The sequence below is a fragment of the Xyrauchen texanus genome, chromosome 18, assembly GCF_025860055.1.
Source record: "Xyrauchen texanus isolate HMW12.3.18 chromosome 18, RBS_HiC_50CHRs, whole genome shotgun sequence".
Taxonomy (NCBI): domain Eukaryota; kingdom Metazoa; phylum Chordata; class Actinopteri; order Cypriniformes; family Catostomidae; genus Xyrauchen; species Xyrauchen texanus.
In genome coordinates, this window is record NC_068293.1 from 33,223,146 (window position 1) to 33,236,270 (window position 13,125).

The following is a 13,125-nucleotide window of genomic DNA, read 5'->3' on the forward strand; positions in this document are numbered from 1 at the left end:
TAGAGGATAGTGGTATATACTATTTGCATCATTGTGTAAATTGTGGCTGATACGATTTGCACAGCAATGCATTATAATGTATTCTAAAACAGTGTATAATTTAACAACATCTTCAGTGCATGTAGTATTACTGAGTCTTGTGTAGTACTGTACCTTTTTCCATGTGTTGGCGACCTTTGACAATGTCTAAACCCTTTTTTCTCATTTAATATCCTGTTTCACTATGAAATATATCAGATTATGAAAAGAAAATGGGTTGCAACTTACTTTTCATGTTAACTTTAAATTCCATTTCTGTTTGGTTGATTGTCTTGTTTAATTTTCAAAAGCAGTAAAAACCACACGATGCCTAAGGAATCTTACATTTAAATTGACTAAAGGTAAAGGTTAAATTTACTTTGTGTTTCATGTTCTAGAAAAATCTACTGGACTGATGGAAATACATTAAATGTTGCCAACATGGACGGAAGTAACAGGAAGGTTCTTCATCAGAATCAGAAGGAACCAATCGGTATGTCTCATTTCAGCGCTCTCTAAACAACACTTAAAATCATTGTTCTGTTTGTTTGATCAGCCTGACAGAGCAATATTGTCTCAACCAATGGTGTGAGTTTGTGGTGGGACAGTTCATTTATCTGACCAATGACTAAGGGAATGGTTGAGAAATCTGTTTGAAACCATTTGGTGCCCCTAGTGGTGTAAAAGACACAAATCTGACTATTTATCCTGTAATAACTAGCAAGATACTTTGACCTTTAATTCAGTTTTAAAAAAGAAATTTCTGACTACCCACACTTCAACTTAAGTCTAATTTCTGTGTATCTCTTACACCCTTGTACACTTGTTGTGAGCAAAGCACATAAGCTTCAACTGTTTGTTTTAAGGCTGTTCATGATGTTTGTGAGTTAAATGTCTTGTCTGTAGCTGTTGGGAGTGTATCTTGCACTGGACCTCTCAGTCAGAGCTGTCCTGAGGATCAATTGAAATATCCTTCAATTGTCAAAATCAATTTTCACACGCTGTAAAACTCTCCCCATGTCAATTTTAAAACAGGTTTTTGACAGAGATGCCTGTTAGTGGAGTGATTTAGAGTGTCATTACAGGGTCACAAGTTAAAAGCTTAAAAGAGCCATCTCACACAGTGGCCTGAAAATTATTTGGGTAATTTTGAAGAATTAATTCACATTTAAAAACGTTACAGTGACATTGCATTATATACAATGCATCCGGAAAGTATTCGCAGCGCTTCACCTTTTCCATATTTTGTTATGTTACAGCCTTATTCAAAAATTAATTAAGTTCATTATTTTCCTAAAAATTCTAAAAACAATACCCCATAATGACAATGTGAAAGAAGTTTGTTTGAAATATTTGCAAATGTATAAAAAAAATTATAAAATTAAATCACATGTACATAAGTATTCACAGCCTTTGCTCAATACTTTGTTGAAGCAACTTTGGCACAAGTTAAAGCCTCAAGTCTTTTTGTGTATGATGCTACAAGCTTGACACACCTATTTTTGGGCAGTTTCTCCAATTCTTCTTTGCAGAACCTCTCAAGCTCCATCAGGTTGGATGGGGAGCGTCGATGCACAGCCATTTTCAGATCTCTCCAGAGATGTTCAATTCTGGGCTCTGGCTGGGCCACTCAAGGACATTCACAGAGTTGTCCCGTAGCCACTACTTTGTTATCTTAGCTGTGTGCTTAGGGTAGTTGTCCTGTTGGAAGATGAACCTTCGCCCCAGTCTGAGGTATAGAGCGCTCTAGAGCAGGTTTTCATCAAGGATGTCTCTGTACATTCCTGCATTCATTTTTACCTCGATCCTGACTAGTCTCCCAGTTCCTGCCGCTGAAAAACATCCCCACAGCATGATGCTGCCACCACCATGTAGGGATGGTAGTGGCCAGGTGATGAGGTTTCCTCCAGACATTACGCTTGCCATTCAGGCCAAAGAGATAATTCTTTGTTTCATCAGACCAGAGAATTTTGTTTCTCATGGTCTGAGAGTCCTTCAGGTGCCTTTTGGCAAACTCCAGGCGGGCTGTCATGTGCCTTTTACTGAGGAGTGGCTTCCGTCTGGCCACTCTAACATACATGCCTGATTGGTGGAGTGCTGCAGAGATGGTTGTTCTTCTGGAAGTTCTCCTCTCTCCACTGAGAAATGCTGGTGAACCCATCGGGTTCTTGGTCACCTCCCTGACTTAGGCCCTTCTCCCCCGATCGCTCAGTTTGGTCGGGCGGCCAGCTCTAGGAAGAGTCCTGGTGGTTCCAATATTCTTCCATTTATGGATGATGGCAGCCACTGTGCTCATTGGGACCTTCAATGCTGCAGAAATTTTTCTGTACCCTTCTCCAGATCTGTACCTCAATATATTCCTGTCTCGGAGGTCTACAGACAATTCCTTGGACTTCATGGCTTGGTTTGTGCTCTGACATGCACTGTTAACTGTGGGACCTTATATAGACAGGTTTTGTCTTTCCAAATCATGTCCAATCAACTGAATTTACCACAGGTGGACTCCAATCAAGTTGTAGAAACATCTCAAGGATGATCAGTGCAAACAGGATGCACCTGAGCTCAATTTTGAGTGTCATGGCAAAGGCTCGTTTTTTATTTTTAATAAATTTGAAGATTTCTTTCAAGTTGTCATTATTGGGTATTTTTTGTAGAATTTGTTTGGAAAATAATTAATATAATCCATTTTGGAATAAGGCTGTAGCAAAATGTGGAAAAAGTGAAGCGCTGTGAATACTTTCCCGGATGCACTGTACAATATAGCAAGGCCACCACCTAGCTTCACAGACCCCAGAACAAATGTTTTGTGGGTGTGCCTGCTTTCCCCTAACATTCCATAACGTACACCATATAGGACCTTAGTTTTACAACCAGACAGTGTCCATACACTAAATTGTCAGTTGGTTTGATATTCTATTGTCATTCAAAGACATTTAGACATTTTTAATATGACATAAGTGTCCACATACTTTTTTGGCACCATTGTATGTTCACACCATTAGCACATTTATATATGTTGTCAGGTATATGATTTTATTATCTTGAAATATTCCTGAGTATTTAATAAGTATTTATTCTGCAAAAAAAGCTAGTAACTAACTAAGGATCTTCGGTTCCCTCAGGACTCTCAATTGACTTTCCAGCAGGGAAGATATATTGGATCAGTTCTGCTAATGGCACCATCAACAGGTGTAATCTGGATGGTAGTGGCTTTGAGGTCATTGAGAGCATGAAGAAGGACTTAACTAAAGCCACCGCTCTTGCAGTCATGGGTAAGTGACAATGCCTTATTTCCTCTTTATTAGTGAGGCTTAGGTCAAGGGTTAACCACTATTGTTGTAATAACTTGACATTCCAGTTGCTTGCAGACAAATCATCAGCCATATGCCATCATATGAAAATGCAAGTGACTGTTTTTTTTTTACCGTAAAAATTAAGAAAAAAAAAGTTACTTGTATGTTCATTTGATGGCATATGCTGATGTTTTGTCTAAATGCACTTTTTCCAATTGAAAAAGTTATTTAATTTAGTGGATTATGTTTTATTTATTTCTTTATTTTTGCTGTTGTAGTATCAAACTACAACATTTATGAGAAATGTAGTGAATATCATATATATATATGTATGTATGTATGTGTGTGTGTGTGTGTGTGTGTGTGTGTGTATATGTATAAACAGAACTGTGCTGGATTGTGCTGTGAGGATCCGTAAAGAAGCGCTTTAATAAAAATAATGCAATTGAATGTTGAAAGTAATTATTTGTATTATTGTTAATATTATTTTTAATGAAAGTTGTTAAATTAAACTAAGTTAATTTGATTAGACAGCCTTTTAATGAAAGTGTTTAATTAAACTTTAAAACCGATTAAAACAAAAACTCAATATTAGGGAAAAATATAAAATAGAAATTGGGAAAAAAATAAAGCAGATTTTAAAGGGCTCCAAAAAGAGTAAACACCCTTTAGGGTTTAAAAGCAGAAAAGTGCATTAATTTGATGCAATGCAGTTTTAATCATACTTTTAAGCCCTACTTAAGTGTGTTACTTATGAATCTTTGCTGAAAAAAACATGTCATGTTTGTAGTAGCATTAGAAAGTAAAGAGCATAACCTTTTTTTTCTTTTTTCTTTTTTCTCTTCTCTCTTTTTTCTTTTTTCTTTGACCATGAATCGAACAAATGCTTTTTTTTTTGTAAACTGATGTATTTTGCCTTAAGTTTTTCCCTAAATATATTGCACTCTGTTGTTATAGATTGCATCTGACATGTTTTCTTGCATTGAAATGTGTTGGGAAAATTACTCACTGTCTGTATGCATGGGAAGCAACATGTTCCCCCACATCATTCATTTGCATATATTTATTTCCCTAAACTCCAGTATTTAACTGATTACACTGTCTGCATGCTATAAAGTTATTAATCTTTGGAAAGCCTCTATAGTCACATTCTATTTTAGAGCAGCTATGATGAGCAGAATAACAAATGTAATTTGTAAGAAGTGGTGACAGATTATTTTAATTAAACAATGTTTGAGTCATTATTAAATTTGGAGCAGAATGCAGGCTGCCACAAAGACTAATGGGTTACTTTAAAAGAAGTAGCACGGTACAGCAAAATGTTACTTTCAGTAGGTGCTATCTATCACAATTAATAAGCCTGTGTTGCTTACTTCTGCAATAACCTCTGAGTCTGTTTGGTGGACAGATATGTTTCTCATTTTATAGTATGACAAACCAGCAGAGATCAGATTAGTATTTGTGTGTGTGCATGCGTGTGCATGTGTGGAGGGGTGTGTGTGGGTGGATTGTTGTGGGCAGTTTACGAGGATATTTGTTTTAGGTTACATACTGGTAATTACAAGGGTAATATGCTAGTATCCCCGTAATTCAAATCATTTAAAAAACATATTTAACAGTGCTTTTTTTTATTTTAATTTTTTTATGTGAAAATGCAGAAAGTTTTTTATGAGGGTTAGGTTTAGAGGTACGGTTAGGGGATAGAATACACTCTCCTAAAGGATTATTAGGAACACCTGTTCAATTTCTCATTAATGCAATTATCTAATCAACCAATCACATGGCAGTTGCTTCAATGCATTTAGGGGTGTGGTCCTGGTCAAGACAATCTCCTGAACTCCAAACTGAATTTCAGAATGGGAAAGAAAGGTGATTTAAGCAATTTTGAGCGTGGCATGGTTGTTGGTGCCAGACGGGCCGGTCTGAGTATTTCACAATCTGCTCAGTTACTGGGATTTTCACGCACAACCATTTCTAGGGTTTACAAAGAATGGTGTGAAAAGGAAAAACATCCAGTATGCGGCAGTCCTGTGGGCGAAAATGCCTTGTTGATGCTAGAGGTCAGAGGAGAATGGGCCGACTGATTCAAGCTGATAGAAGAGCAACTTTGCCTGAAATAACCACTCGTTACAACCGAGGTATGCAGCAAAGCATTTGTGAAGCCACAACACGCACAACCTTGAGGCGGATGGGCAACAACAGCAGAAGACCCCACTGGGTACCACTCATCTCCACTACAAATAGGAAAAAGAGGCTACAATTTGCAAGAGCTCACCAAAATTGGACAGTTGAAGACTGGAAAAATGTTGCCTGGTCTGATGAGTCTCGATTTCTGTTGAGGCATTCAGATGGTAGAGTCAGAATTTGGCGTAAACAGAATGAGAACATGGATCCATCATGCCTTGTTACCACTGTGCAGGCTGGTGGTGGTGGTGTAATGGTGTGGGGGATGATTTCTTGGCACACTTTAGGCCTTAGTGCCAATTGGGCATCGTTTAAATGCCACGGCCTACCTGAGCATTGTTTCTGACCATGTCCATCCCTTTATGGCCACCATGTACCCATCCTCTGATGGCTACTTCCAGCAGGATAATGCACCATGTCACAAAGCTCGAATAATTTCAAATTCGTTTCTTGAACATGACAATGAGTTCACTGTACTAAAATGGCCCCCACAGTCACCAGATCTCAACCCAATAGAGCATCTTTGGGATGTGGTGGAACGGGAGCTTCGTTCCCTGGATGTGCATCCCACAAATCTCCATCAACTGCAAGATGCTATCCTGTCAATATGGGCCAACATTTCTAAAGAATGCTTTCAGCACCTTGTTGAATCAATGCCACGTAGAATTAAGGCAGTTCTGAAGGCGTATGTAGTATGGTGTTCCTAATAATCCTTTAGGTGAGTGTATATATAGTTCGTACAGTATACAAATCATTATTTCTTTGGAGAGTCATCATAAGAATAGCAGCACCAACATTGTGTGTGTGTGTGTGTGTGTGTGGGTTTGGGTGGTTTATAAGGTAATTTTTTTAGGTAACAAACTGTAATTACAAGGGTATTATGCTAAAAAAGTGGCTTATGAGGACATATCTAGTGCCCCCATAATTCAAATCACTTAAACATACTAAATTATGTTTTGTTTTTTTTATGTAAAAATATACTAAATATTACAAAATATAATGTATATCAAATATACAAAGCATAATATACATTATTTAATACATAAGCTTTATTGTATATTCAAAAGAGCATCTTAATCAGCTCCTTATTTTAGGGCACTGAACAAGGAATTGGCGTTTCAGTGCACTCAAATATTAGCTCCCTAAAAATTACCAGAATGCACCGTTAAACCTTGGGTCATCGTTGCTCAGTATGTTATCTAACTGGAAATGTCATTAAATCTTCTGTAGTCTCTCAGGTCATTAGAGGATGAGCACAAGTATAAATATGATGTCAAAGCCTAATTTACTCTTTTAAAGATAACTATTTTTCATCCATAATGTTCATGAAAGTTAAATAGTATTTTAAATGTTACAGTTGTTATATGAAGATAAAAAATACACTACCTGTGTATATATATATATATATATATATATATATATTTTTTAATTTAGCTTTTTTAAATCACAGTTTTAATATCTACCACAAAAGAACACTATAGTGTAATTTATACATTATTTTGATTATGATTAATACCAGCTGGGTTTCAAAGCACATCCTAGTTATCGTGTCACAGGTAATTGAGTCATACAGTAAGTGTCACAATACTTAGTGAATCAATCTCCTTTCAAGTGCATGAATTCCTGTTCATAATATAATGATTAAAGACATAGGGAGCAAGGAAGCTGATTGAGACACAGTATTGATTCATCATTTCATAAAACTTTAATCTCCAAATGGTAACGTAACCCAAACTTCACTGCGAAGGTTGACCTAGGGTGAAGTTCAACAGGATGTGGTAGCAGGGTTGTGTCTGCTAGCCCCATGACTAATGCTTTGGACATTTTACATCAATGCTTCTGGACTAGTTGTGAGTCTCTAGCATCATTTTCACCTTTCACCACGTTAGCTGCCACCCTGGGTGGTAGTGTGGAATGGTAGTCAGAAGACACATGCCACCAGCACCGTGGATCAATAACACAACACTGTAAAGCAAAATCCACCCTATTGCCTGCATGACCAGGGGTGGTTAAATAAGCATGCAGGTGAGTGGGTGGTCCTGCAGACCTTGAGTAGGTGTATGAGTGGGTAGTAATTGGAATTCATAAAAATTCCATGTTCACCTCTTTAAACATTATTTTTTGATGTTAAAATACTTTCTCTTATACCAAATGAACATGCAAGAGACAACTGTAAATAAGCAATTTGTTGGTTGATTTTCCTAAAAAGTGAAACACTATGGTTCTGTGGCACTTTCGATACATTGCTCTGTTAATTTGAGCATCTCAACAAGCCTGACACAGCAACATTGTCTCAAGCAGTTACATGTTTGGAATGGGGCAGGCAGGGAGAAACCTAGGACAGAGGGTCATTTGTTTTGCAATTCAAATTTGTTATAACATTTTAATAATTTCACCTTTGACTATTAACCGTTTAAACAATACCATAAGATCATTCCTTTTCTTTATAATGTACATTTGCATTTAAATCCCTTTTCCCTAGCCATCCAAGTGTAGTTGATTATAAAGGGTAAAAAGTGATATCCCATCCTCAGTGTGAATACAAAACAAAAAAGGCCAAAAGACTAAATATTACTATGATTGATGTTATCCTATGATAAGTAAGTCTGACTCAGTTCTATACATATGCTGTTTATGGTAAGACAGGCATCCGTTCCAAGAACACAAAATAGTACAGTTCTTTCAAATATCAGCAGCCTGTGTTTTTATAATGCAATACTGCTCATTGCCATGCAGATTACCCACTGAGTTCTAAAAGAAGGGTATATTAATATGCAATATCTGAGTGTCATCAGAGACCAAAGAGTCCTTTTTAGCATAGAGAGGGAAATAAATTAAAATGAATTATCCCTTCATATATACTACCTGTGAAAAATCTGGAAAAATCTACTTTGTCTACTTTATTGTATATACGGAATATATATATATATATATATATATATATATATATATATATATATATATATATATATATATATATATATATATATATATATACACTCACCTAAAGGATTATTAGGAACACCATACTAACACTGTGTTTGACCCCCTTTCGCCTTCAGAACTGCCTTAATTCTACGTGGCAATGATTCAACAAGGTGGTGAAAGCATTCTTTATAAATGTTGGCCCATATTGATAGGATAGCATCTTGCAGTTGATGGAGATTTGTGGGATGCACATCCAGGGCACGAAGCTCCTGTTCCACCACATCCCAAAGATGCTCTATTGGGTTGAGATCTGGTGACTGTGGGGGCCATTTTAGTACAGTGAACTCATTGTCATGTTCAAGAAACCAATTTGAAATGATTCGAGCTTTGTGACATGGTGCATTATCCTGCTGGAAGTAGCCATCAGAGGTTGGGTACATGGTGGCCATAAAGGGATGGACATGGTCAGAAACAATGCTCAGGTAGGCCGTGGCATTTAAACGATGCCCAATTGGCACTAAGGGGCCTAAAGTGTGCCAAGAAAACATCCCCCACACCATTACACCACCACCACCAGCCTGCACAGTGGTAACAAGGCATGATGGATCCATGTTCTCATTCTGTTTACGCCAAATTCTGACTCTACCATCTGAATGTCTCAACAGAAATCGAGACTCATCAGACCAGGCAACATTTTTCTAGTCTTCAACTGTCCAATTTTGGTGAGCTCTTGCAAATTGTAGCCTCTTTTTCCTATTTGTAGTGGAGATGAGTGGTACCCGGTGGGGTCTTCTGCTGTTGTAGCCCATCCGCCTCAAGGTTGTGCTTGTTGTGGCTTCACAAATGCTTTGCTGCATACCTCGGTTGTAACGAGTGGTTATTTCAGGCAAAGTTGCTCTTCTATCAGCTTGAATCAGTCGGCCCATTCTCCTCTGACCTCTAGCATCAACAAGGCATTTTTGCCCACAGGACTGCCGCATACTGGATGTTTTTCCCTTTTCACACCATTCTTTGTAAACCCTAGAAATGGTTGTGCGTGAAAATCCCAGTAACTGAGCAGATTGTGAAATACTCAGACCGGCCCGTCTGGCACCAACAACCATGCCACGCTCAAAATTGCTTAAATCACCTTTCTTTCCCATTCTGACATTCAGTTTGGAGTTCAGGAGATTGTCTTGACCAGGACCACACCCCTAAATGCATTGAAGCAACTGCCATGTGATTGGTTGATTAGATAATTGCATTAATGAGAAATTGAACAGGTGTTCCTAATAATCCTTTAGGTGAGTGTATATATATATATATACTTTCACTTTTAACTGCTTTTATGTTCAGCAAACTTAACATATGTAAATATTTGTATGAACATATAAACTGACTTTTTCATAGACATGTTTCTAACAGAAATGGAATAAAGGGGGGGGGGGGGTCTAAATAAAAAGTAACAGTCAGTGTCCGATGTGGCCACCAGCTGCATTAAATACTGCAGTGCATCTCCTCCTCATGGACTGCACCAGATTTGCCAGTTCTTGCTGTGAGATGTTACCCCACTCTTTCACCAATGCACTTGCAAGTTCCTGGATATTTCTGGGGCCCTTGCGCTCACTCTCTGATCCCACAGGTTCCAGATGTGCTCAATGGGTTTGAGATCCAGGCTCTTCACTGGCCATGGTCGAACACTGTCATTCCTGTCTTGCAGGATGAGCCTGCAGGAAGGGTACCACATGCTGTAGGTGGTGTAGTGGGCTAAAGCACATAACTGTTAATCAGAAGGTCGCTGGTTCGATTCCCACGGCCACCACTATTGTGTCATTGAGCAAGGCACTTAACTCCAGGTTGCTTCAGGGGGATTGTCACTGTAATAAGTGCACTGTAAGTCGCTTTGGATAAAAGCATCTGCCAAATGCGTAAATGTAAATGAGGGAGGAGGTTGTCTTCCCTCTAACGCACAGCATTGTTATTGACTGCTATGACAACAAGCTCAGTCCGATGATGCTGTGACACACCGCCCCAGACCATGACAGACCCTCCACCTCCAAATCGATCCCACTCATGGGGGCGCCAGAGTTCACAGGGGGGGGCGCGGGAGCGGATATGCTTTGAGGTGAATAAAGATGCATAAAATGTTCCACTAATAATTTTATATAAAAATATTTTTTCAAATTTTTTAAAAAAAAATCATATGCTTACAATGCCAAGATAAGGCAGTCAAAAATTATCTCTTATATAAAATAATTATTTAAATTTTGCGCGCACACCGTCACTTGCCCAATGTGCTTGTTGTCATAGTAACGGCAAAATCAAAAGGAAAATGGCAGAGAAACGTAAATGCGGTGATTCTTCAGCAGAGGCGAAGAAAAAGTTAAGACACTATGACAAAACCTACATACATTTTGGTTTTATTGAAGGCCAAGACGAGTCTCGGCCAGAATGTGTCTTTTGTGGTGAAAAACTGGCAAATGACAGCATGAAATGCTGTGACAGCAAGATGAAAAGACATTATGATTAGCCTTGTAAAAAATAAGGATCTGTGCATGCATGCAAGTAGGCTACATACAGCATTCTACCGTGCATATTTAACATTACGTCATAACATTCAGTATTCTATGTTTACACACAAAATCCTGAAAAAAAAAGAGAAACAACTGCGTTTTACTAGTTGTGTAAAAATGAAAATATTAGGCTAAAAGGAAACATTTGAAGTTGAAAGGAACTTTTCCTGTGTATTCATGTAATAAAATGTCATTAAAAACGTAAAACTAAATGTAGTTACTATATACAGTGTGTGTGTGTGTTTATGTGCATAGCATTAATATATGCTATATATATATATATATATATATATGAGGGGGAGGGGTCACGGATTGTTAAATATGTACATGGGGGGGGCCCCCCCAAGGAAAAAGGTTGGGAACCACTGCTATAGGCTACGTTGTTGCCGGTGATGTCTGGGAAGGATCTGTCTTACAACAGGCCTAAAAGCCCTCAGTCCAGCCTCTCTCAGCCTATTGCGGACAGTCTGAGCACTGATGGAGGGATTGTGCATTCCTGGTGTAACTCAGGCAGGTGTTGTTACCATCCTGTACCTGTTCCGTAGGTGTGATATTCAGATGTACCGATCCCGTGCAGGTGTTGTTACACATGGTTTGCCACTGCGTGGAGTCCTTCCTGTCTCCCTGTAGCACTGTCTTGGGCATTTCACAGTACGAATATTGCAATTTATTGCCCTGGCCACAACTGCAGTCCTCATGCCTTCATGCAGCATGCCTAAGGCACATTAACGCTGATGAGGAGGGACCCCGAGCATTTTTCTTTTGGTGTTTTTCAGAGTCAGTATAAAGGTCTCTTTCATTTCCTAAGTTTTTATAACTTTGACCTTAATTACCTACTATCTGTAAGCTGTTAGTGTCCGTTCCACAGGTGCATTTTCATTCATTGTTTATGGTTCATTGTACAAGTATGGAAAACATTGTTTAAACCCTTTAGATATAAAGATCTGTCAAGTTATTTGGATTTTTACTAAATTATCTTTAAAAAATTGTCCTGAAAAAGGGTCATTTCTTTTTTTTGCTGAGTTCCTGTTCTTTAATTTTTCTATTTAGAGCTTGCTTTTGTGGTGTACAGGTAGATGGTGAATTTTCTATTTAGTCTACACAAGATCTTCATATTTCTCCAATATCTTCCTTCTAGCAAGAGCATCATAAATGAGAGGATTTGCCAAGGTAAACCCGTATAACGTGCTATCATTTGATGTCATTTAAAATTTTCTTTGGTGTTGCTGTAATGGAAATGCTTTACAATTTTGGCCACCTGGCATGGTAAAATCTACCTCCCTGTGTTCTATATGCGATCACAAAAGCATGAGATGACAGGCAGGTGTTATCATTACAGAAAGGTGTGCAGGAAAAATATACTCAATACAGACAAATGATCAGACAATCGATAGGGCAGCTGGCTGTTTTGATAGATGCACGCTCATTATTGCAAAAGATCCAATGGCTGCCTTGAATCAAAGTCACATTCCTTATTAGACCGTCAGAAAGCAATTCAAGAGCATGATGGCTGAAGAAATTAAAGCAATTTTCCTGACAGGAAGCCAGTATGAGTCTTTAATGGTTTGTGACCACGTAGGGAAGTGCAAGCTGCTGTTTAGTGGGGTGTGTCACACTAAGACCTGTGCTGGGTTGTGATCAAACAGTTTAATTGGACATTACACCTTCAGGCAATCACTGATGTCTCTCACCGTAGACAGGTGAAGATTAATATTGACTGCAGTGATGACCTATGCAAGCAGTCTTGAATGTCAAATACTTTTCTGGTTGCTGGAGGATGTCATTTATATACAGCTGGCCTCACCACAAGAAGCAAATATCTAAAACTTGGAAGCCGACTGTGGCCTGGAATAACAGTTAGTATTTGTCTCTGGTTTATGGATGAGAATTGAATGTCTTATTTGATTATTTTATGTTTTTGTGGTTGTGATCTTTGATAATCATACATGAAACAGGATTACAGAAGCTAAGCTAGGTGTAAACATGCATATTTTATTTGTATTAATGAAAGTAGAAATCAGTTATTCCCTTGCTAAAATTAATCAAAATACCCTTTAATCATTCTTACTACTGTAACTATCTAAATTATTTGATAATTGAGATCAGATTTCAAACAGTGAAGCTTTCAGAATCTTCCATTGTGTTAGTGA

At 38.1% G+C, this 13,125-nt stretch overlaps 1 protein-coding gene across 1 annotated transcript in view; it reads left to right on the forward strand.

The window, feature by feature from the left end:
- Window positions 1-13,125, forward strand: part of LOC127658763 (low-density lipoprotein receptor-related protein 1B-like) — a 471,292-nt gene that overhangs the window by 324,541 nt on the left and 133,626 nt on the right. Inside the window, exons 30-31 of the mRNA XM_052148252.1 lie at window positions 417-511; window positions 3,141-3,290. Of these exons, the coding sequence (XP_052004212.1) occupies window positions 417-511; window positions 3,141-3,290 (245 nt within the window). The remainder of the gene's footprint in view (window positions 1-416; window positions 512-3,140; window positions 3,291-13,125) is intronic.